Source organism: Perna viridis, chromosome 6 (assembly GCF_037379345.1).
Source record: "Perna viridis isolate PV_CMFRI_1.1 ecotype Kerala chromosome 6, ASM3737934v1, whole genome shotgun sequence".
Classification (NCBI taxonomy): domain Eukaryota; kingdom Metazoa; phylum Mollusca; class Bivalvia; order Mytilida; family Mytilidae; genus Perna; species Perna viridis.
Window position 1 is genome coordinate 42,691,204 of NC_142450.1, and position 24,832 is coordinate 42,716,035.

The window sequence follows — 24,832 nt, forward strand, 5'->3', positions numbered from 1 at the left end:
AAATGTGATTCATGGTTGGAAAGCCTACATATTTTTATATTTGATATTTTGTTTTAAATGTTATTGTGAACAGAAATAAACATGTAGCTTTTAATATAACCTGTGCTCTTAGGAGATAAAAATTATATAGAATGCACTATAGAGTTCAAAATAAATGGAAATAACTCTGTAAACTACACTGAAATACAAATGCCTTTTGCATGTGGATTACCTCCTAAGAGCAGACAGGTTGGAGTAAATAATTATGTATTTTATCATATAGACATATAAAGCAACTGAACAAAAATAGAAATATGTAGCTTTTTTGAAGGTGTATCACATATTACAGAATTTGCATGATTCTTACATAAACTGCTACTTAAATATGCAGAAGGTTCAGATTGGTTAATAAAAAAAATACGGTCAAAATAAAGATGACACTAACTTGCATTTTGCTTGACACTGATTAGGATATTGTTTGTTATCAGTTGAACACACTGGATTTCCTGTTGTTGGACAAACTTTAACTTTTCTGCAACACAGGACACAAAGAAGATAGATAATCGAGACCGAAATTTCGTAGCCATATGATTTTAGTTATATTTTTATATCTTTTTTCAGCATAAAAATAGTATTTATTGTTCAATTATAGATAACGAATATTATGAGTATCGCCAATTTAAATATTTTTGTATCTGCAATGTAAACAAATACAATGTATTCCACGTTTGAATTAGCGAACCCTATATAAGAAATATCAAAATATTGAGAATAGCTTAAGTAATTCCATGTTTCAGAATCAAAATATATTGTTTTAAAATATTGTTCAATGAGGCAATATGAATAACACCTACACATTTAAGTTATACATACTTGCATTGCGCATGACATGCAGATTTATACTTGTTTCCATCTACTCCACAAACTGATGGTCCACTTGGACACGACAGTTCACATGGACAGGGACATTGTTGGTTGCATGCCACGGTTGTTTTCCTAAGATATCAATAGGGTAAAGATTGTGATTGTACTTTTCTTATTGAATCGTTTATGAAAGTTGTAGAATGGGCAGTATTGGCAACTCGATTTTTATTTAGCAGATTTTGTTTTCTCTTTGTTAAGGATATGTGGTGTTATGGTCAAATCAAATTTATTCCTGTAAACAAAATGTAATTTCATCTGGTAACAAAAATGTATAAACGGCTGCATTGTGGAGTTGGCATTGAAATATTTTAGAAGTATTTCTATTTACTGTCGATCGAATATTCCCAAGGCGTCGTCTAATATTGAATGGTTCTAATAGTAGTTTTAGTTTGGATAGTGTCAATACACCTTCATACAGCTGACCTCTGCAATATCAATTCTTATACATAAAAATGAATGACAACAAGTCAAAGGTTGAAATTATGACTAGTGTCACCATGTAAATTTATATGTAGTGCTTGTCAGACTTTCTGTCTTAACGAACTCTTTTTTTTAATGACATTACAGTCAGTATGACGTACCTTACTATAACCAGGTAAGAAACATCCAGTTTCCGATTTCTTTACCATAGATTAACACCTAAGTCTTACTTACGCACATTCTGCATAACACTTTGTTGGGTAGGGTTTATTATCTTTTCCACAGAGAATGCTAGTTGATGTTGGCAATGGACAGTTACATGGTGTACATGGACATGCTTTTGGACAGGCAATCTTTGCTTTACTACAATCATAATATAGTTAAATGAAACATTCTTCACATTGACCCTTTTAGTCCCATGTATACCTTACTTATGACTAAGTAGGCTAAATAACAATATTTGTATAAATAACAGTGATTTGTCGAATGTTGCCTTCGTAATAAATTTCGATAATTCACAATGTGAAATACAATCGGTAGTTTCACTCTCGGACTTTCTCGCGCCAAAATGTCACAAACATCACGAATATCAATACGCCGATCGCAAAATTAAAAAAAAATGTTGAAAATAGCAATGAATTACGAAAAAAAATCTATAAGATAAATATAGTAATTAACTGGTAATCGTAAATAACCAAAATATAATAACTCGTGACGAGTACGCTTGAAGATTAACTCGTGCATGAATAAAGTTTTACTCGTGAAATCTAGATGTTGTTCGGCACTCGTTGTCATATTTTGATCATTTACTTTCCAATAAATTATCCAATTATTCTTTCCAAAATTAGAAAATAAAGATATTTTGATTTATAGGAGATAGAAACAATATTAATAGCAATAATGTTATTCTTAACTTAATAGACACATAATTAAATTATTCAAATATTTCTTATCAAAATGTATTTCTAGGGGAAAGTATGCAACAGTTAAAACAAGTGTTTTGGCTTAAGGAAGCGATTAAAATTATTGCATAGAATACAATGCATTGTATTTTTGAAATTTTATATCGAACAGTTAATTATGGCTAATTTCATCACTCAGTAGAACTTCTATCTCAGCAAGACGAAAGGATTTTTCATTGACAAATATTCTGTCTAGCCATCAAATTTGATATAACAATATCTGAAGTTCTTGGATGTGTATTTTGGGGATAGGAAACTTAAGGGAAAGTCATTTAAAATTTTGGTCAAAACAGTTCAAAAACGGCGCATATTCAATTGCACAGTATGCTAAATAGCAATACAATTCAACCTACACAAAGAAAGTTGAATTACCAACATTATATACGTATGGACCTATTAGAATTTTAAGTAGCACTTGATATTTTGTTTCAAATGTTATAGTTAATAGAAATTATAACAAGTGACTTTTATATAACCTGTGCTCTTATGACATAAAAAAAAATTATATAGAATGCACAACAGAATTCAAAATTAATGGAGATAACTCTGTAAACTACACTGAGGTACATTTTCCATGTGAATTATCTACTTAAAGCAGACAGGTTTGAATAAATAATTATACATTTCATCATATAAAAATATAAAGCAACTTAATAAGAAAAATGAAAATATGTAGCTTTTTTTGGAGGTGTATCACATATAACAGAATTTGCATGATTCTTACAAAGGCTGCTACTTAAATACTAGTATGCAGAAGGTTCATATAGGTTATTACGAAAAAAAAAACAGTCAAAATAAAGATGACACTAACTTGCATTTTGCTTGACATTGATTAGGATATTGCCTGTTATCAGTTGAACACACTGGATTTCCTGTTGTTGGACAAACTTTAACTTTTCTGCAAGAGTAATAAAGGCAACCAAGGTTATAGCCGTAATTAAAGGAATGTAATCCATGGACAAAGACCAGACATGGGAAACAGACGTACACAACAAAGAACATAAAGTAACTAAAATCATAGATACAAAGAAACAAAGGTAAATGAGCAACTCGAACTACACTAAAATCTGGGGGCATGGACCAGGTGCACCGGTAGGATAAGCGTGACACAAAGAAGATTTATTATAGATAATCGAGACGGAAATTTCGTAGCCATATGATTTTAGTTATTATTTTATATCTTCCTTCAGGACAAAAATAGTATTTATTATTCAATTATAGATAACAGATATTATGAGTATCGCCAATTTAAATATTTTTGTATCTCCAATGTAAACAAATACAATGTATTCCACGTTTGAATTAGCGAACACTATATAAGAAATATCAAAATATTGAGAATAGCTTAAGTAATTCCATGTTTCAGAATCAAAATATATTGTTATAAAATATTGTTCAATGAGGCAATATGAATAACACCTACACATTTAAGTTATACATACTTGCATTGCGCATGACATGCAGATTTATACTTGTTTCCATCTACTCCACAAACTGATGGTCCACTTGGACACGACAGTTCACATGGACAGGGACATTGTTGGTTGCATGCCACAGTTGTTTTCCTAAGATATCAATAGGGTAAAGATTTTGATTGTACTTTTCTTATTGAATCGTTTATGAAAGTTGTAGAATGGGCAGTATTGGCAACTCGATTTTGTTTTAGCAGATTGTTTTCACTTTGTTCAGGATATGTGGTTTTATGGTCAAATCAAATTTATTCCTGTAAACAAAATGTAATTTCATCTGGTAACAAAAATGTATAAACGGCTGCATTGTGGAGTTGGCATTGAAACATTTTAGAAGTATTTGTATTTACTGTCGATCAACTATTAACACGACGCCGGCTAATCTTGAATGGTTCTAATAGTAGTTTTAGTTTGAACAGTGTCAATACACCTTCATACAGCTGACCTCTGCGATATCAATTCTTACACATAAAAATGAATGACAACAAGTCCAAGGTTGAAATTATGACTAGTGTCACCATGTAAATTTTTTTTTAAATCCAGTTTCCGATTTTTTTTACCGTAGATTAACACCTAAGTCTTACTTACGCACATTCTGCATAACATTTTGTTGGGTAGGGTTTATTATCTTTTCCACAGAGAATGCTAGTTGATGTTGGCAATGGACAGTTACATGGAGTACATGGACATGCTTTTGGACAGGCAATCTTTGCTTTTCTACATTATATACAATTATGTTATTCTTTTGAGTACTGATTTTCTACTTATGTAGTCATTTATTTTCATAGTCGATATTCCATACGTCAGATAATATGAGGTAATGACTGTAAATACTGATACAATATTTGAATGAAAACTAATACCCTTTGAGTGCCATTATTATTTGGTAATATCTCCCTCTGCGTAGGATAGGTCCAATTTTTTCAATTGAACAAGGAACTTCATAAAACATTTTTTTTTCAAAATTTGTCTTCATTGTTGACGTCGTTTGTTTTCTTAAGAAAGGGACCGAAAATAGTATTTAAACATTCAAGGGTAAATTTTCTGTTGTTTGATTTTAATTTGTTGAGATGTAGCTACTACATGCAATATGTTTTGTATATACATGTTGTATATACATGTTGTATATACATGACTTTTTCTATCTTTAAAATTTGATATAGCTAACGCATTTTATGACACGAAAACGATATTTTTTGCTTTAAGGTCCGTTTTTCATTAAAACATATAAATTTTGATCACTACAAACTGGAATGAAAACATTTCAAGTACTTTTACCAACTGCCAGACTCGAAATTAGATTTAGAGCAATTTTAAGTTGAATCTGAGAACGGAATACCTTCCTGAGCCATGCCAGGCTGCAGCACCGGAGAATGCCTGAGCCGTGTCGGGGCTACTCGGAGTACTTGTAGCCACTCAGAATAGTAGGCCGCATGTGTTCCAAACACGTTTTTAAATGGAACATTTGGATGATTTATTGGTATCAATATGAAAAAGCTCTATATAGTCTTGCTTCCATAACTAAAATACGGCTTAAAATATATTGGGTTAATGGTAATGTAATCCTGAACTTTACCATACGTACATTGTGTATGCTTGTGTTGAAAAGAAACCCTACAAGGTATTGTTTCTTAAACAATATTTTATACGCGTGTTACCAAAAACAAAAACAAAAAAACCCTAAATAGGCACACATCACACTTGCATATTAAGCGTTAAGTAACACTTATTTGTCAAAACTTTGTTAATGGTTGCGTGTTTTCTTCTGCCTTTTCCAGAAGAACCACTCAAAATCACGGAACCTTATCTGCCTTTCTGACCGTGATATTATAATGTGACATTCACTTTATTCTGATGTAATATAAAAAAAAACACCTTTGGGCCTATTCCTTGGCACTCAAAGAGGATAGAGTCAGATAGGCCCAATAGGCCCTACGACATAAAGCAGGTTAAAAAATATGCAACTTTGCAACTATGCAATTATTCATATAATCTAATTAGTGACACAGACACAATTCACAGACACATGGTTCAAGAATTGTTTGGTTATCCATAATGATTTAAAAGCGATTGGTATACGCCGCTAAAATAACCTTGTTAAACCTTCACCCAATTGCCCGTGATATATTTAAGCAAATATCGGATATATTTAACCGGAAATATGTATTTTCCCCTTCTTCCCTTTTCTCCTATAACATTCTAAGTATTTGGACGTCGTATGCACTTTGATAAAACGCTACCATGCAACAAAGTTTCGTTTCAGTCAACAGTCCTTCGGTGGAATAGTTTACAATATCTTACAAAGTTACCGGTCTATAAATGGCCGAGTAACTCGAAGTAACCTTTGTTTGCTAATTTGTTTTATAATTATTTCTTCATGGATGCACTAGTACTCATAATAATATTTATCAAGAGAAAGTTATAAAATGTCATAAAAACTTGTAAAATAAACCTGATACTAACTTGCATTTGGCCTGACACTGGTTAGGATATTGTTTGTTGCCAGTGGTACAGACTGGATTTCCAGAAGTTGGACAAGGTTTTACTTTGCTACAAAATATTACAGTCAATCATTCATGACTGGTGTACATTGCTATAAACTGCAATATTGAAGGTAACGAGAGAAAAAAGATTTTGATATAGTACCAGTTAAGGCAGATCATACCTCTTACACTGAGCATTCTGTCGTCTTACAAAATCATACAAATATATTTACAATGAACTAAAAATGTTTAAAATTATGTAAAGACAATATGCTTGAATCAATTAAAAGAATTTTAAACATAAAATAAAGCAGGTAAAATTACAAGCGGCTTTGTATAAAGACTTTTTGTAAGGGGGGATAATTGGGGGGATGTTATTTCTAATAATTGAAAAAAATCCGTAACCCCCAATTTTTTTTTTTTTTTTTTTTTGGGGGGGGGTGGGGGAATATAAAAAAATCACCGTTAATTGTTCTTTATCTGCATATTGAAGACATTCTACCCACCAGTTTTTTATATAGTTTCCTAAATAAATTCCCCACAGAATCCATATACAAATTGCCTTAATATTAGGTCGATTATCTCGAGATCAAGGGTTGGTGAACTATGTTTTTTACATTAAAATTCTGAAGTATGTTCATTCAATGTAATATTCCAGGAAAAAAAACTAGGAAAATTTATTTAATACAAATATTAGGTATGATTGACTTTATGGAAGACAGAGGTTAACAAACATCCTCATTCATGTTTGTATCATTTAAGGTAATGCCATTTCATTTTGAAACCATTGTGCTATAATAATGAAGTTATCATCTGGACATTACTAGTACTTTCATATTAGATACCTCAAGACTATACTTTATTCCAAAACTACAATAATTTGCCAATTAAGTGTTCAGTTTAAATTATAACGAAGTAAAGACAATAGACAGTTTATGAGATGCTATCGGTTTTGGTGCTGAAGTAAAATGGAAATTCAATTCAAATTTAACTTTAGTATTTCTTGTATAACGTGTTGCAGCATGTAAAACTTTCATTTTAAGACTATTATAAGGTCTGATTTGACAAAAAATAAAACATTTTGAATTGTCAAATCGAATAATTTTAAGCTATGTTTATTAAAAGATTAAAGATGAATATAAGATTTACTACAATCATGCCTATATTTGGCTATCAATTTCTAGCATGTACTAAATTGGATAATGTCTATTAATAGACATCCTATATTTATAGTTTCTTTTATTGAAGATTAGTTTGATATCATGCGTTATAAATATATGAAGTGAAAAGAGACTTACGCACACTTGAGGTGACATAGAGATGGATATGAGTTACCGTTTTCTCCACATACTGATGGACCGCTGCTGGTACACTGGCTTTCACAACTACATGGACAGTTCCCTTGGCATTTAACTGTTGTTTTTCTAAATAAAATTGCGACTGGTTATTTCTTGTTTAGTTGTATTTACACATTTACCACACACAAAGATAACCATTGTTCATCTTCCGTACGAAAATGAAAATTTCTGAAAAGATATTTCAAACTTTTCAACATTCTCACTATACAAAATCTGTAATAAGTTTTGCTTTATCTTTTTTTTAATATTTCATCTAAAAGACCAACATGAACCTTTTAAATGCATTTTTTAATTTCGTAGTTACGCGAACTGTTTTATTGGCCACAGATAATATGAGAGAAGGTGGTGAACTATATTTACTTACGCGCAACTTGCCAGGCATTTGTTACCATAATCCTTCCCATTCGCTGCACAGACTTTAGTTCCACCAGCAGGACATTTATCTTCACAACATGGACACGTTCCGGAACATTTTACGGTTACTTTTCTATAAATAGCAGTACAAAATATCTTTTTGATTTTGTAATTCAAATTTGTTGGATGACGAAGTAAATAACATTGCTAAATCATTTCGGTTTACTTTAAAGGTCCAATATTCCACAACTGCAGATAAGATTAATTCTGTTTGCAATTTATTCGTCATAGCATTAAGCTGTATCTTTGAAACCTTCGCAAAAATATCACAACAAATAAGTAGTAATGACAAATAGGATATAACACGAATGGATATGATGTTATAGAACCAACAACCAAACCGATATGTCAGCTCAAAGACACATGGGTCTTCAATAAACGACGAGGAATCGCACACACCACAAGACAGGATGCAGCAGGCGCCAAACAACATTATACACAGTTACATGTACAGCGAAATATCTGCCCTTACTGACTAAAGCAAAATAAAAAAACACCGAAAGTGAAATCGAATCAAGACATACAGAGGCCAAAAAATCCTGACTTGGGACAGGCGCAAAAAATGCGCCGGTGTATTTTGAATTAATCACAGTACTTATTTGACAATACATGTACAGTTGTACTTATTGTTTTATTGTTGTCTAAAAAACATTGCAAAACATGTTTTCATACGTTTTCAAACATATAGATACATATGTTTAGAATCAGTTTTGAAATATATGCTTTTGTGCCCATAAAACACCCAGAACAAATGTTTTCTAAAATTATATGAAAACTATACTTATTTCAAACATTAAATCAAACGGACGAGTAATAAAGGGAACCAAAGTTATAGCGGTAATCAAAAGGATGTAATCCAGGGACAAAGACCAGACATGGAAAACAGACATACACAACAAAGAACATAAAGTAACTAAAATCATACATACAAAGTAACAAAAGTAAATGAGCAACTCTGACTCCACTAAATGTGTGACATTTTGGCGGGAGAAAGTCCGAGAGTGATACTACCGATTGTATTTCACATTGTGAATTATCGAAATTTATTACAAAGGCAACATTCGACAAATCACTGCTATTTATACAGAAACTGTTATTTAGCCTACTTAGTCATAAGTAAGGTATACACTAAAAACTGGGAGCATGGACCAGGTGCACCGGTAGGGTAAGTGTCCTCTGTTTTTCTAGAAACACCCGCCGAGTTGCTCATAAAAAAGTCAAGTCCGGGGTAGACAAACGAGGATAGAAAAACCATGACCCGTTGAATAAATCAGTTTTCATGGTGCTGATGGATACACCATCACGATCAACGAGTATATAATGACGACCATAAAACTTCTGTAGTGATGATTTCAATCTTGTAGCAACATAACCCTGTTCCAGAAGCCTATTTGTTAGAGTTCTAGCGCGATACAAAAAGTCTGCGTAGTTTCAGCAAGCTCTGGCATAACGTATGAGTTGTGATATGAACACTCCATACGCAGGAGCCGAAGGGATGTTGCCACAGATGAAAGGAAAGTTGACAATTCTGAATGAAAAGTCATCACGTTTGTCGTAAAGTTTGGTCAATAGTTTTCCTTTACCATCGATTTCCAAGTGTAGGTCAAGATATGAGGCTGACTTCACAGTGTCTGTAGTATCCTTTATCTCAAGTTCTGTCGGATAGATGCGATGTATCAAATCCCCAAAATTAGGATTGTTTAAAGATATTACGTCATCTATATAGCGGAAACTGAGATTGAAGGATCTAGCCAAACCATATTCTTTCTGGCTAGATCTGATTAGATCAGCTATAATAAAGTCAGCCTCATAAGAGTGAAGGAATAGGTCAGCAAGTAAAGGAGCACAATTTGTTCCCATTGGAATGCCGACCGTTTGTTGAAAAATACGTCCACTACACTGGCCAAATATGTTGTCGATTAACAATTCCAGCATTTTGTAAACATCTTCCTCTGTATATTTAAAAGATGATTTGGAATTATTTCTTACAAAGTACGAGGAACCTCTACCAAGAACTATATATTTGTATCTAGGTGTACCATCTTTTTTGGAAAAACAACGATGTATAATGTTTTTAAGTCGGGATTTTAACTAAGTATGGGGAATAGAAGTATACAGTGTTGAAAAATCATAGGTTTTAATGCTTTTGTATTCAGATAATAGTCTTGAACTGATTGTCTCCAAAGGATCTTTCGAATTTTTCAGGATCCACATTGAATAAATACCACTGCGGGAGTAACAAGTGTTGTGGTAGGACTGCAGACCCTCTTTGACAGTTGTGAGTATAGAAGTTAGAAGTTTTGAAAAAGGATGGTACATTTTGCAGATCCAGCTATGAAACGTTGTTTGTATGGATTCTTGTGAAGTTTAGGAATCCAGTACATAGACGGTAAATCACAATCATCGTCCTTGGTAGAGAGACCAAAAGAGGATAGCACAGATTTATGGTTTTCCACAATCTCTTCTTTGGAGGGAGTGGTAGCAGTATAATCACCTTATGATTTTTATTTACTTGTTTCCCATGAATCCCTACGGTAGTCCTAAACATAAGTTAAAACATGAAAAACATGCCTTTATCAAGTGTTTGCCAAACATATGAACAACTTATGAAGCAGTTTTTCCTTATACACGTATCTATACTTACGCACAACTTGCCAGACATCTGTTACCATAATCCTTTCCATTCGCTCCACAAACTTTAGTTCCACCAACAGGACATTTATCTTCACAACATGGACACGTTCCGGAACATTTAACAGGTACTTTTCTTTAGAATTAAATATGTATTTGTCTTTGATTGCACTATTTCTATTTTGTGAACAAGTTTTCCATTTGCCATCGAAAAAATAAAAACTACTTTATGCACATGCCTCCAGTATTTTTACTGTTGAAACTAAAAGTAGGAATGCCAACGTTTCAACAGCGGATAAAACAAAACAGTCCGAGACCTCAAGCTATCTTTGCATTGTTTGTTTCTTAATTGAAACATAGACGGTATATAGTTACAAACTTGATCACTTTGGTCATCTTAACCTCGTATGTGAGTTTAAACACAGTGTAAAATTTTGGTTCCACTTATTTATAAGTAAATATATCTTCTTTAAAATATTTGAAACTTAAAAATCCAAGACTTCATTTATAAGGGACAAAGAAACACATGTATAATAGTTGGCATTATTTATAAAAATATAACTTACATTCAATATGAATATACTCTGGAGGATATACTTACGCACACGCTGCCAAACATTTATTAGGGAACTGTTTATTGTTTGCCCCACAGACTTGGGTTCCGCCGGGTGGACATTTATCTTCACAACAAGGGCACTTTCCTTTACATTTGACAGCAACATTCCTAAACAAGTTTTCAAGTATTTCATAATATGAGCAATGGTGAACACAGAATACTTGCCCATAATTTACAATTTAGCTTTGGTCGGTCATTTTATTACATTAAGCAACTACGTAACTACATTTTGCATTTCATTTTGTTTTACGATTAGGGGTTACTTTAACAATGTTCTAATATTAAAATATAACCTGCATGTTCCATAACATCATGGTAATAGATACTTGCGTTTGATGAAAGAATTATCAATACAATCACCTGCATTTTGCAACACACGCATTCGCATAGTCGCGTTTATCCACTCCACAAACTGGTGCATGGATTGCCGGGCATGCGCATGGACAAGGACACGCCTGGTTACACTTAATTTGCTTGTTTCTGTAAATTAAAACGCAATGTACAATAAAGACAAGTGCATCTTAAATACTTTCAATAACAAAAAGGACATGACAAGTGTGTAACTGATTTAGTGACATGAACATAACAACAAGTAGAAGAATTCATGCTTCCAATTTTATCAACTTTCTACTTCTATAGTTTTATGTAGCAAAAACTAGCAAAAACGGCCGTATTTCTTGTTAATTGTTCCATCATGGACAGCAGACAATGTATCATACTTCAAATAGAAATTGGTCATAAAAGCCTAATTAGCCTGTATAACTTACTGGCATCGAGCGTGGCAACTTGTCGTGTATGTTGTATTATCAACGCCGCAGACTGTTTTTGGAGTTTGTGGACATTTATCTTCACATGAACAAGGACATGTTTTCCTACAATCTATTTTCACTTTGCTGAAAAAAGGATAAATTTATTGTATGACCAAAAGATGTGCACCTGGTCCATGCTCCCAGTTTGTCTACCCCGGACTTGCCTTTTTATGAGCAACTCGGTGGGTGTTTCTAGAAAAGCAGATGACGCTTACCCTACCGGTGCACCTGGTCCATGCTGCCAGTTTTTAGTGGAGTCCGAGTTGCTCATTTGCTTTTGTTACTTTGTATGTATGATTTTAGTTACTTTATGTTCTTTGTTGTGTGTGTCTGTTTTCCATGTCTGGTCTTTGTCCCTGGATTATATTCTTTTGATTACCGTTATAACCTTGGTTCCCTTGATTACTCTTTGATAAATCTGTGAAGTAAGTCTATCATCGCTAAAATATCTGCTTCTTTCTTTAAACTAAGACCGATTTGACACTTTCAAAATGTTCGTAAAGGCTTGTTCTTAAAAAACATTTCATCTTTGACTGGTTGAAATGATTGCTTTAAGCATTGCTTTTTTCAAATCAACACATGTGTTGTAAGTGAAATTCAGGTTAATATGGCTTGTTGTGAAATTCATATGACCTTAACATGTCATTAATGTGATTTCATCTGTCACTGATGATGACGGTTAGGGATCTCGCACCGAACCTTACATGGATTTTGTTAGTAAATGTCTGTTAGTAGTTGGAGGTAGCGGAGCCCAGCCTTCGGGATACCCGACCGAAGAACTTATAGTATGTCCTACTAGCTGATGGGCTGCTCTGTTGACGCTCTGGTCTACTACCAGACCCCAAGTGGGTCCGACAGCTTTTCCCCACTCTAACTATCTGGGAGTACGTCAACGTGCAGAATGACCTGTCACTGACCATGAATTTCATTTAAATAATTCATATCACGTGAAGATTCGATTCACACGAATTTCAGATCCCACGTTTTATTTCCTTAATTAAGGTGAAAATTATGCGGTATGATTTTGCATGTGTAACATCAATTTTCCTATATGTTTCTTAGATAAAGACTCACTTGCACCCAGCGACACATGCGTTGCTATATTCCTTTCCATCTTCCCCACAGACGGGTTTATATTCTTTCGTACAGAGGCATGGTGTAGAACATGGACAGGGTTTATTACAGGCAACTTTTACGCCACTTAAACAATGATAATACTACTGTTAGATATGTTTCAATATTCTGAAGATATCATAACTTTCGAAATATTAAGCGCACCACTTGTTTTCAAAGTGGGTATTTTGGTTTACTTGATGTCAAATTGTCTCATTAAATGGAGGCAATAATATTCAATTACTGCACTTGTCAACTATTTGATTTATATTTTCAACCTCATCGGTAACATGCTAATATGATTTTCCCAACAAGAAAATGACTAGTAAATATTTTGAGAAATTGTTCTGTAAAGCAACCTCATCGGTAACATGCTAATATGATTTTCCCAACAAGAAAATGACTAGTAAATATTTTGAGAAATTGTTCTGTAAAGTATAGATGGTGCATTACAAAGTTTTAGCATGCAGTACAAAAAAGATGTATAAAAATACCCGTTCAAAAATATTATGTTGATACAAAGCTACATAAATTTGTTATTTAAAATCGTTATACTCTACAATCTACAATTAATGATAGAAGTAACATACACTCATAACCCCTCCGACAAACACAATTAAAAAATATGCCATGTTTTTTCAATAGAATTAGATGAGTGTTGTTCGAATATGTCCATAGACTTTCCCGTTTTGCCAAAACTATAGTACATGTTTTATTCATAGTAACATTTTTTCATAACATATATTAAAATGTCACCAGTAGCACATTTGTTAATAAGTGTATCTTATCAATTTCATCATAAAAAGATGGCAACTGCCAGAAAAAAAAGCTGCACACAACAATTGTAATATACAAAGATTTTATTTTCTTTTTTTAGTGAGCGTTCATTCTATTTTTACAACTTGGATGTTACTATAGAGTCATGCAACTGATGAAAACAAGACGCCGAAAAAATGCATCAAAGACGCAGAAAAAATACATAAAAGACTTTTTGAAAATTACTCAAAGTATTCACCAAAAAATGTTATTTAAAAGTTCGTTTCTATAAACCAAGGTTTATTTGTTCCACTTAAGGACTGTTGATATTTTTTCTGCAAAATTTAATCATGTTTACGCTTCATGAAATGTAAAGCAATTTACAAACAAGCGTAAATTGTCAAAATTTGGATATGCAAGAATAACTTGGTAAAAATTAAAAAAAAAAAAAAATAATAATAATACAGTTTCATGTCGATTCCAGATGATTCATTGATCCTTAATCAGAACATTTTATTATTTTCAGATTCTATGGAACATTTGACGTTGATGCCTCCACAGTGCTGAATTAGTTTATACAATTATCCATTTTGCCCAAAGAGAATCATCTGATCTGCCATTGTCAAATATTTTAAAAATTATCTCAGCTAAATATCTTTTTATAAATGTAATCTTGTTTGCATTTTGTTAACCTTGAAATATATATTCTGGCCAGAAAATTTATTCACGTTAAAACTTACCCACACTCCACGTTGATACTGACACACACTTGACGTGAAGTTAGTTCTTACACACACTTAACGTGACCTTTATAACTACATACACTATACGTAATCGTGATAAATACGCCTTAATACTTACGCACAATTGGCGTGACAGCCAGTTATGTATTCAATACGATCACTACCACAGACAGGAGAACCAATCTTAGGACAGCGGTGGATACAGGAACATGGACATTTCCCATGGCAATCAACTGTAACGCCCCTAACAATATTCTTTAACATACATATTTGATTAAAAAAATCAATGTTCAACTTAATTAACTTGCATGGGTATCTAATTTGTTTTTTGTTTTTGTTTTGCTAACAATTTTATATAAAAAAGAAACAATACGATTTTAAACAAAATATATCCACTACTTGTATCTAGGCACACAAATGAAGATGCAATTACTTCGAAATCCCGTCAAGTTCAATAAATTTGATGATGGTCAATTTGATAGAAACATACTTGCAACTTGCTTGACACGGATTTCTATAATCTTTTCCATCCTTTCCACACACAGGTCTGTCGATATTCTGACATTTACATGCCGTACAAGGACACGAACCTTGGCATTTCACTGCTACATTTCTAATCGATAAAAAAAAATGTCAATTAATATTGAAATATTAATTCTTCTGAATAATTTGTGATTCCTTTTGAAAATTGGTAGCATATGTTTATTATTTTTTAAGTCGTTAAAACAATGCAGTCCGACATCATTTATAAATATGACTACATGATAACACTGTTATTATCATAGTGGTTGTTATACGAGTAAAATGGTCTATTCATGGTTCTTTGTTGTCTTTTTTTTTTTTTTTTTTTAATTCTGTTTTTTTAATGTGTGTTCTTCATTGATTCCGTCTTCTATGTATTGTCTTCTATCTTAAATTGTGTGTTTTGGATACCGTATTGACCGTGGAGAATTGTTTATTGTTGATAATGTAAGCTAAGAGCAGATTAAATAGATTAATGTTAAGAAAATGATGCAAATAGAGTAACGACTTTAAACACAGGAAATGTTTATAATATAACTACATACTTGCACTTTGCTACACATTCGTTGCTGTATGCTTTGTTATCCACACCACATACCGGTTTAAATATTTGCGGACAAACACAATTAGATTTACATGGACATGTTCCGTCACATTGTTTGGTGACTTTTCTGTAAAGAAAGTAAGTATCGGGATGTGGTTTAGTTTTTAAGAACATTAAAGTTTTTTTTCAAAATAAAAACTATACAATATTTAAAAGTTTACTATTTACATGGGGATCTACGTTTTTCGATTGCTCGAACTAAACTTGTTAAATTAAATCCTGATGACAGTTTTATAATTCTTTATGAGATAGTAAGTTCAAGTTGACAAATCAAACAATTATATAACTCTAGAAAATAGTCAAATGAAATAACCCTAAGAAAAATCCGTGTAATAAATGATAGTTCCGAGGCAAAAACCAGAAAGTTGGTAATACCACAATGGTCCTTACTTGGAACAGGCATGTCAGTCAGAGATTCATTTACATTATTCACGGAGATTACTATCGAATAAAATATGTGATAAAGCATTAACAAACAATTAGAGTAGCATTATCCAAAGTAGTCAAATTTAAGTCAGACTATCACCAAAATGTACCTGCACTTTGCGATACATTGGTTCTTGTAATTTTTTCCGTCAGCGCCACACACAGGTTTGTATGTTTTAGGGCAAGAGGCCTCACAGCATGGACACTTTCCAGTGCACTGTACTGATACTTTACGACAGAAAGCTATACAAATATCATATGTTTTGTTATCTTTGCTACAAATGTACTTCTTTGTTTTCTGATTTGCACATTTGTCTTCACAACAAGGACATTTTCCATCGCACTTCTTTGTCGCCTTCCTATGGAAATGTTCGAAATACCAATGATGAAAATGATAAATGATATATGAATTATTATGTTTGATTTGATTCGAATTGCAAATTATGTTTTGCTTATAAGTTGTTTATTTTATTAAAAATAAAAATGTGAATGGCTTGTGAAAACGTTAACAGCTTATTTCTTATTCTTATCAACGTAAAAGTTATCGTATATGAATAAATTATACTCTTATATGAAAAATAATTTATAGAATGTAACAATTCCCTATTAAAAGTATAGTTTTTAACCTTAATTCATTTAGTGTTTTGTGAGTCTTCACATTTGTTTTTGTTTATTTTTGCCTTCATTTGATATATAGTTTCCCAATCATAATTATACGGGTCAATTATTAAAAAAAAACAGGTTCCGCTTGTGATTCAAAAATATCCCCATTTTAATAAGTTGTACTTTGAAAAAAAAACATACCCCAAAATACATTATGCACGTTAAGTAACTTATAGTAAAGTACATATTTATCAATAATTTATTAATAGTAAAGTAAAGGCCAATAATTAGATTTACTTACTCGCATTTCAACAAACATTCGTTATTGTAAGTCTTGCCGTCTCTACCACATACTGGTTTAAATATTTTTGGACAGCCGCACACTGAACACGGGCATCTGCCCTTACATGCTGCTACAGTTCCACTACATTAACAAAAATTAACTATATATATATATATATATATATATATATATATATATATATATATATATATATATATATATATATATATATACACAGGTCTGAAAAATTCCCAACGATGTTAGAACTGTCAAATTTGCGATGCAAATTATATGTAGGTACATATATTGCGTTTATCATTCTTTTATTTTTTGGAAAAACTCTACTTTAAGTAGATAATTCTCGCCAAGTTTAAACAACAAACGTTTTTCATAACTAATAATACTATAATTTATTTCATTTGCTTCCCTTTTTTGATTTATTCAGTTAAATTTTGGGACCATTTACTTCTTTTTAACAATTATTTTATTCATTTTTATAAGAAAGAAAGCCTAGATAACAAATGAGGATATATTAAGCATTTTACGATGTACTGATACAAAGTTAGATATTATTTTGTGAATATGAATGACGAGCACGAATAATATTACAATATTACATGAAACTAAATTTCATTTAAAAACGGCAAATCTTTTCGCTAACGAAAATTCTTTCTGTTTTTCCATTGCAAAAATGTATAAAAAAAAATCACTTTTGAAAGTGTAAGTGTAAATCACGTCCCAATGAATATGTCAATGTTTTGATTAAGTTTGTCACTTTGTTACTTTGTTTTAGTGTATTATCTATTTCATTTTGTTCTGTTTTGTTTTAAAGGTTCTTTCGGCGATGTGTGTTTTATTTGTTCTGTTTTGCTTGTCTTTGTGATATTTTACAACGTAGCTATTTTGTGCTAAGCAGCACTCTTTGATGTTTAAATTATTGTTAAAAATGCAAAAAATGTATTCACCTTGAAGGATGGTAACACTAGAAGCAGTCTTTTAATAGCGTCATTTCTAAAGGTGAAGTCGAAATAAAGGATCACATTCACCGTGATTTCAGGTGTTTTGAATACTTCAAACTTGGGTAAAACTAATATAAACACTACTCTACAAAGCTGCTGAAGCTTATAAGCTTGCCCGGGATAGCAAATTATATGTGCAATATAGCTGCTGCATGGAGATTGTAACTTACGAACGCCAGGCCCGACATTCGTTTCTATAGTTTCTGCCATTTTTACCGCATACTATTCCTGAATAACGATCACATCGGAGCCGCCCTGTAATTTTTTTTCAAGGAAAACACAAATTATTTTTTTTTAATTAACAATGATTCAACCTATTCATTGAAATCGCCAGTAATGATGACTTACGAGTAAACAGCATGACATTCGCTGTAATAATTTTTGCCATCTTTACCGCACACTTTGCCAGAGTAGTGACTACATCTATGGTATCCTGTAAGTTTAATGTCTATCTCAGAATTTATTTCATTGTTTAAAGTCTTGTTTTAGCTTTTTACTTCAGTTGTGGTTGCATCAATAGAACATACTGTTTACATCTAACTGTTGTGATAAAATAATCGAAAATAAGCAAATATTATGCATAAATCTTAAAGATGTTTATAGTTATTTTAGTACAGGAATCTTTATTCTATAAATAAATTCGTGTGTATTTTCACTACCATTGTATTCAACAGTAAGAAAACAAACCTTTTATCTTTAAACAATCCTAATTTCGGGGTTTTAATACATCGCATCTACCCCAAGAGAACTTGAGATAAAAGATACTACAGACACTGTTAAGTCAGCCTCATATCTTGACCTACACTTAGAAATCGATGGTAAAGGAAAACTATTGACCAAACTTTACGACAAACGTGATGACTTTTCATTCAGAATTGTCAACTTTCCTTTCATCTGTGGCAACATCCCTTCGGCTACTGCGTATGGAGTGTTCATATCACAACTCATACGTTATGACAGAGCTTGCTGAAACTACGCAGACTTTTTGTATCGCGCTAGAACTCTAACAAATAGGCTTCTGGAACAGGGTTATGTTGCTACAAGATTAAAGTCATCACTACAGAGGTTTTATGGTCGTCATCATGAACTCGTGGATCGTTATGGTGTATCCATCTGCACCATGAAAACTGATTAATTCAACGGGTCATAGTATTCCTTTCCTCGTTTGTCTACCCCGGACTTGACTTTTTATGAGCAACTCGGCGGGTGTTTCTAGAAAAGCAGAGGACACTTACCCTACCGGTGCACCTGGTCCATGCTGCCAGTTTTTAGTGGAGTCCGAGTTGCTCATTTGCTTTTGTTACTTTGTATGTATGATTTTAGTTACTTTATGTTCTTTGTTGTGTACGTCTGTTTTCCATGTCTGGTCTTTGTCCATGGATTACATTCATTAATTACGGCTAAAACCTTGGTTGCCTTGATTACTCTTGCAGAAAAGTTAAAGTTTGTCCAACAACAGGAAATCCAGTGTGTTCAACTGATAACAGGCAATATCCTAATCAATGTCAAGCAAAATGCATTACATTACATTCTTTTGATTACCGCTATAACCTTGGTTCCCTTGATTACTCTTTTGAATATAATTGTAATTATTTTAATAGAAATGATCCCTACTAGCTGCATATTCATTCAACAAAGTATATCAGCAGGTATTTCAGACTACATTTGTGGATCTATATTTACCTGCAACTTGGAATACAAATACAGAGCTGTAGAGACTAACCAAAGTAAGGAGGCAGAGTGTCTTCATTTCCTCTATCGCTACAAGACTCAAAAACTCACTTTTCTATGCAATGTAAAGTTTTGAAGAATTGATGAAAGATAAAGCCCATAATTGCATAAAAAAGACGAATTTTACGTAATTTTATCAATTATAAAAGTGTTATAAAAGTATATTTTAACATATTTTCAGTGAATGGAAAAGTGTAAAATCAATATTAAAAACCATATGACAAATACAATACATTTGAACATTAATGGCATGTTTCCATAAGAATAAAATGTTTTACCAAAATTTTCGACATCATTGGTGTTAAAAAGATATAACACAAAGTTCAATATCTATTAGTATGAATTTTATTCTAAAATTGTAGAACTACTTACCGAGAGAGGAGGAACGTTGTAAATGATCAAGTAACTACAATTACAGTAATTTCTCTCAAATCCTCAAAAAGAACTCCACAAAAGTAGTGAGAAATGTCCAATATTGGAACTGAACCCCACCTTTTGACAATTTGATTGTGGCAAAATGATTCTAAATGTAAGTTTTTAAGCGGATTTTCAGTATCTTTGATTTTATTAATATAAAGGTGCAGGGCGCCATGTGTTACGTGTTTTCTGTTTGTGATTTCTTAATTTGACCATGTTTCTTAGCAAATAAAACAAAGAAATTATTGGAAATTTGTTCACAGTTGGTAACATTGTGACGCCTTCTGAAATAATTACCTATAAAGCAATGTACAGAAATGTAGGAACAGTTGTAATAGAGTTTTTATTAAGTTTCAAACTGAATCAAACACGGCCAAAATTTAATCTTTTCTGAAATCACGTATGTCGTAGTTTTAACTATTTATACAACGCTAAAGCGAATGTCTTTACAGGTTCTTTTTCAATAATCGTTTTAGTTTTAAATTTTTAACTTTTTACTCTTCGTATGTATGTTTCTTGGAGAGTAGCGCTATATTTTAGCTTTAAAAAATTATGTGTTTTTACATAGTCATATTACATATGCGTCAAAAACTGAATACTTCATTTGAGCTAATTTTAGAGATAACAACAGAATAATATAAGTCAAAAGAATTTACTAAAATAAATTGCATACAATAATTAGACACACAAGGATAGAGTACAATTAAATAGCAGTTTTCCTCACATGAATCACAAATTGTTTTTAAAAAAGACCTCTGTCAATGTTCTATAACTCATAAAATTAGTGATTACTATTACTCCTCATTGTTCAGCTTTTTTTGCCTGTATTGTTGAGGTAAAGGTATGACTAACAGCCTTAGTTACCATATTTGTAGTAATTATTGATTTGCAATTTGATTAGGCAACAGTAAAAAAAAGTATGTTTTAATAGTTTAGAATTACAATAAAAAATTGACATTCTCGAACAATTGAAAGGTTTTTTCCGACCAAAGTATCCACTTGTTAAATTAGTATAAAAGGACCAAAACCTTTGACCCTATGAACACAAATGTACATGGTTACTGGGAGCAATTTGTAAGGAATAAGCCTGTTTGCATAGGGTAAAACGTCAATATATTATATCTTTAACATATTGGACTTCTGAACTCAATTACATGATTGCTAGGGACTTTTGTTTAGTAGAAGCTCGCAGTAAGGACCAAACCAAAAGCAATTTTGTTTTAGACCGACTAAACGCATATATGTGTGGTTTCCAGGTCTTTTTTATGAAAAAAAATCATTGAATTATCTTTGCTGCGAAAATAGCGTTAAAATCAGGGTTTTTTTAAGCAATAAGCTTACAGTTTTGAAAATGCTGTATTGACACCTATACTTTTCTTGAAAGAGTAATCGAGGGAACCAAGGTTATAGCGGTAATCAAAAGAATGCAATCCAGGGACAAAGACCAGACATGGAAGAGTAATCAAGGGAAGCAAGGTTATAGCGGTAATCAAAAGAATGTAATCCAGGGACAAAGACCATACATGGAAAACAGACACACACAACAAAGAGCATAAGGTAACTAAAATCATACATACAAAGTAACAAAAGCAAATGAGCAACTCGGACTCCACTAAAAACTGGCAGCATGGACCAGGTGCACCGGTAGGGTAAGCGTCCTCTGCTTTTCTAAAAACACCCGCCAAGTTGCTCATAAAAAGTCAAGTCCGGGGTAGACAAACGAGGAAAGGAATACTATGACCCGTTGAATTAATCAGTTTTCATGGTGCTGATGGATACATCATAACGATCCACGAGTTCATGATGACGACCATAAAACTTCTGTAGTGATGACTTTAATCTTGTAGCAACATAACCCTGTTCCAGAAGCCTATTTGTTAGAGTTCTAGCGCGATACAAAAAGTCTGCGTAGTTTCGGCAAGCTCTGTCATAACGTATGAGTTGTGATATGAACACTCCATACGCAGTAGCCGAAGGGATGTTGCCACAGATGAAAGGAAAGTTGACAATTCTGAATGAAAAGTCATCACGTTTGTCGTAAAGTTTGGTCAATAGTTTTCCTTTACCATCGATTTCTAAGTGTAGGTCAAGATATGAGGCTGACTTCACAGTGTCTGTAGTATCCTTTATCTCAAGTTCTTCTGGGTAGATGCAATGTATCAAATCCTCGAAATTAGGATTGTTTAAAGATAATACGTCATCTATATAGCGGAACTGAGATTGAAGGATCTAGCCAAACGATATTCTTTCTTTCTGATCAAATCAGCTATAATGTCAGCCTCATAAGAGTGAAGAAATAGGTCAGCAAGTAAAGGAGCACAATTTGTTCCCATTGGAATGCCGACCGTTTGTTGAAAAATACGTCCACCACGCTGGACAAATATGTTGTAGATTAAAAATTCCAGCATTTTGTAAACATCTTCCTCTGTATATTTGGAAGATGATTTGGAATTATTTCTTAAAAAGTATGAGGAATCTCTACCAAGAACTATATATTTGTATCTAGGTGTACAATCTTTTTGGAAAAACAACGATGTATAATGTTTTTAAGTAGGGATTTTAACTGAGTATGGGGAATAGAAGCATACAGTGTTGAACAATCATAGGTTTTAATGCTATTATATTCAGATAATAGTCTTGAACAGATTGTCTCCAAAAGATCTTTCGAATTTTTCAGGATCCAAATTGAATTAATACCACTACGGGAGTAACAAGTGTTGTGGTAGGACTGCAGACCCTCTTTGACAGTTGTGAGTATAGAAGTTAAAAGACCTCACGGCCTTTAACCACTCTGACAGAGAATCAATGTCTTCTTGTTCTCGTTTTATCCATTTTCTTGCATAGTCCTTGACGGCATCCATAAGAACTTTAAAGTTATAATTCCAATTTATGGAGCGTGGTTCACGGTACCTGGGACCTTTAGAAAGGATATTACGTAGAGATTCGTTTTCGATGATGGTTAAATCTCCCGTAACGACGTGACCAGAAGGACCATATTTGAATGGAGAGGTTTTGCAAGAATAGTCAGGTGGTTTAGCCTTGAAGTCCTCAATCTCGAGGTTCTGCAATAGCCTTTTATAATTGAAAATTTTGGATGCAATGGGTGAAGTATAGGAATATGAAATAATTGGTATGGATTTGTCTTTGAAATATGGGGGAATTTTGTTGGTAACGTTTTTGTGATGGAGGATGTTAGTCAAATTAATTGCATCTATACTTTTGTTGACAAACGGTAGTGGAAGAAATGATAGTTTTTCTTCATCTTGCCTTTTCACACAAACTGGTTTAAAGAGTGTGGAAACCAATATCCAAAATGATGGCAACAAGTCTGTATAATGATGAGTTGGGGTCAGAAACAGAAGTGTCAAGACTTGAAAACAGACATACACAACAAAGAACATAAAGTAACTAAAATCATACATACAAAGTAACAAAAGCAAATGAGCAACTCGGACTCCACTAAAAACTGGAAGGTAGATTTTCAAACAAAAAACATTGATTTCGTTTGTTGCTGAAAAATAAATGAACATTTTCCGCTTGTGATATAAAACAAACTCCTATCCGACATCCCATTCCAATCCCACATACCCCTAATACGCTCACACACGCACGCGCACTCAGAATTGACAGGCTCACTTACTTTTAGGAGTGAAGTTTTCAATCTTCCATTCAATATCAAACCATGAATTGTTCTTTTATATTGTAATTATGCATTTGTTGCTTTTAACCTGAAACAAAACTAAAATGTACTTCATTTACGGTGTAAAAAGACAGGTAACCTTGCGGTGCTAATGTTATTTGTTTTTTAATTGCAGGGGTGTAATACGCTTCTGGAAAAAAACTTACACTATCTTAATCATGATGAAGGGGACAATTAAATGGCAGAAGCAGTATAGAGAGTATGATAAAGGTATGTTGTCTAAAACATTTTTTTAAAAGCAAGCTAAAAATTTGTTAACACTTTTAAAGTCAAGACAAATGTCTTTCCGAACCACCTTAAAACTTTTATAACCACAAACCTATGCTATTACAGACATCAAATTGTTTGATAAAAGAATTGGTTCTATTGATACGTTTTAAATTTGCCAAACATGTCTACGCTTAATTACATAAATGATCATAATCAGAACAAAAAATACAATTTCTGAAGTTATTCTTTTTTTCAAATACAAAATACTTAAACCGGTTAAACCGAAAATGCTAACAATTTTTTGTATTGTCAGGTCCAATATTTATCAATTATTTCAAACAAGATGTTTGTTTAAGTACAATGTATCTGTAAATGTTCTTAACCTTGACAGAACATGACAATTGCTGATTACAGATCAGTTCTAGAACCTTTTTGATTTTTTCCATGCTAAGAATATAAAGTAATATTCCATTAAAAAAAACCCTGAATAAACCATCCTTAAAAGTTTTAAATGTGATTAGCAGGTTGGAGAATCAAGATTCGAGCGGAAATCAAAAGGATAAAGCCTAGAAAGGGAAAAAACAGAACAAAAAATATGAAATAACCAAAACAGCACGTACAAAGAAACAAATGTAAATGT

General features: G+C 32.6%; 1 protein-coding gene across 4 annotated transcripts in view; it reads right to left on the bottom strand.

Moving 5' to 3' along the window:
• Window positions 1–20,392, bottom strand: part of LOC148615050 (uncharacterized) — a 28,837-nt gene extending 8,445 nt beyond the window's left edge. Inside the window, exons 1-22 of one of the 4 annotated variants that reach the window (XM_088589666.1) lie at window positions 20,238–20,392; window positions 19,818–19,895; window positions 18,483–18,567; window positions 17,134–17,256; window positions 16,340–16,588; window positions 15,745–15,870; window positions 15,168–15,290; window positions 14,796–14,921; window positions 13,140–13,265; window positions 12,024–12,149; window positions 11,617–11,736; window positions 11,242–11,364; window positions 10,654–10,776; window positions 7,960–8,082; window positions 7,536–7,661; window positions 6,218–6,304; window positions 4,343–4,471; window positions 3,728–3,850; window positions 3,097–3,183; window positions 1,558–1,686; window positions 853–975; window positions 425–511 (exon numbers count right to left, since the gene is read on the bottom strand). In XM_088589666.1, coding sequence (XP_088445792.1) covers window positions 425–511; window positions 853–975; window positions 1,558–1,686; window positions 3,097–3,183; window positions 3,728–3,850; window positions 4,343–4,471; window positions 6,218–6,304; window positions 7,536–7,661; window positions 7,960–8,082; window positions 10,654–10,776; window positions 11,242–11,364; window positions 11,617–11,736; window positions 12,024–12,149; window positions 13,140–13,265; window positions 14,796–14,921; window positions 15,168–15,290; window positions 15,745–15,870; window positions 16,340–16,588; window positions 17,134–17,256; window positions 18,483–18,567; window positions 19,818–19,884 — 2,531 coding nt within the window. In that variant the 5' untranslated portion in view covers window positions 19,885–19,895; window positions 20,238–20,392. Of the gene's footprint in view, window positions 1–424; window positions 512–852; window positions 976–1,557; window positions 1,687–3,096; window positions 3,184–3,727; window positions 3,851–4,342; window positions 4,472–6,217; window positions 6,305–7,535; window positions 7,662–7,959; window positions 8,083–10,653; window positions 10,777–11,241; window positions 11,365–11,616; window positions 11,737–12,023; window positions 12,150–13,139; window positions 13,266–14,795; window positions 14,922–15,167; window positions 15,291–15,744; window positions 15,871–16,339; window positions 16,589–17,133; window positions 17,257–18,304; window positions 18,390–18,482; window positions 18,568–19,817; window positions 19,921–20,237 lie in introns of all 4 variants that reach the window. The other 3 variants (XM_088589667.1, XM_088589664.1, XM_088589665.1) reach the window with 3 other exon arrangements.
• Between the last annotated feature and the right edge of the window lie 4,440 nt (window positions 20,393–24,832).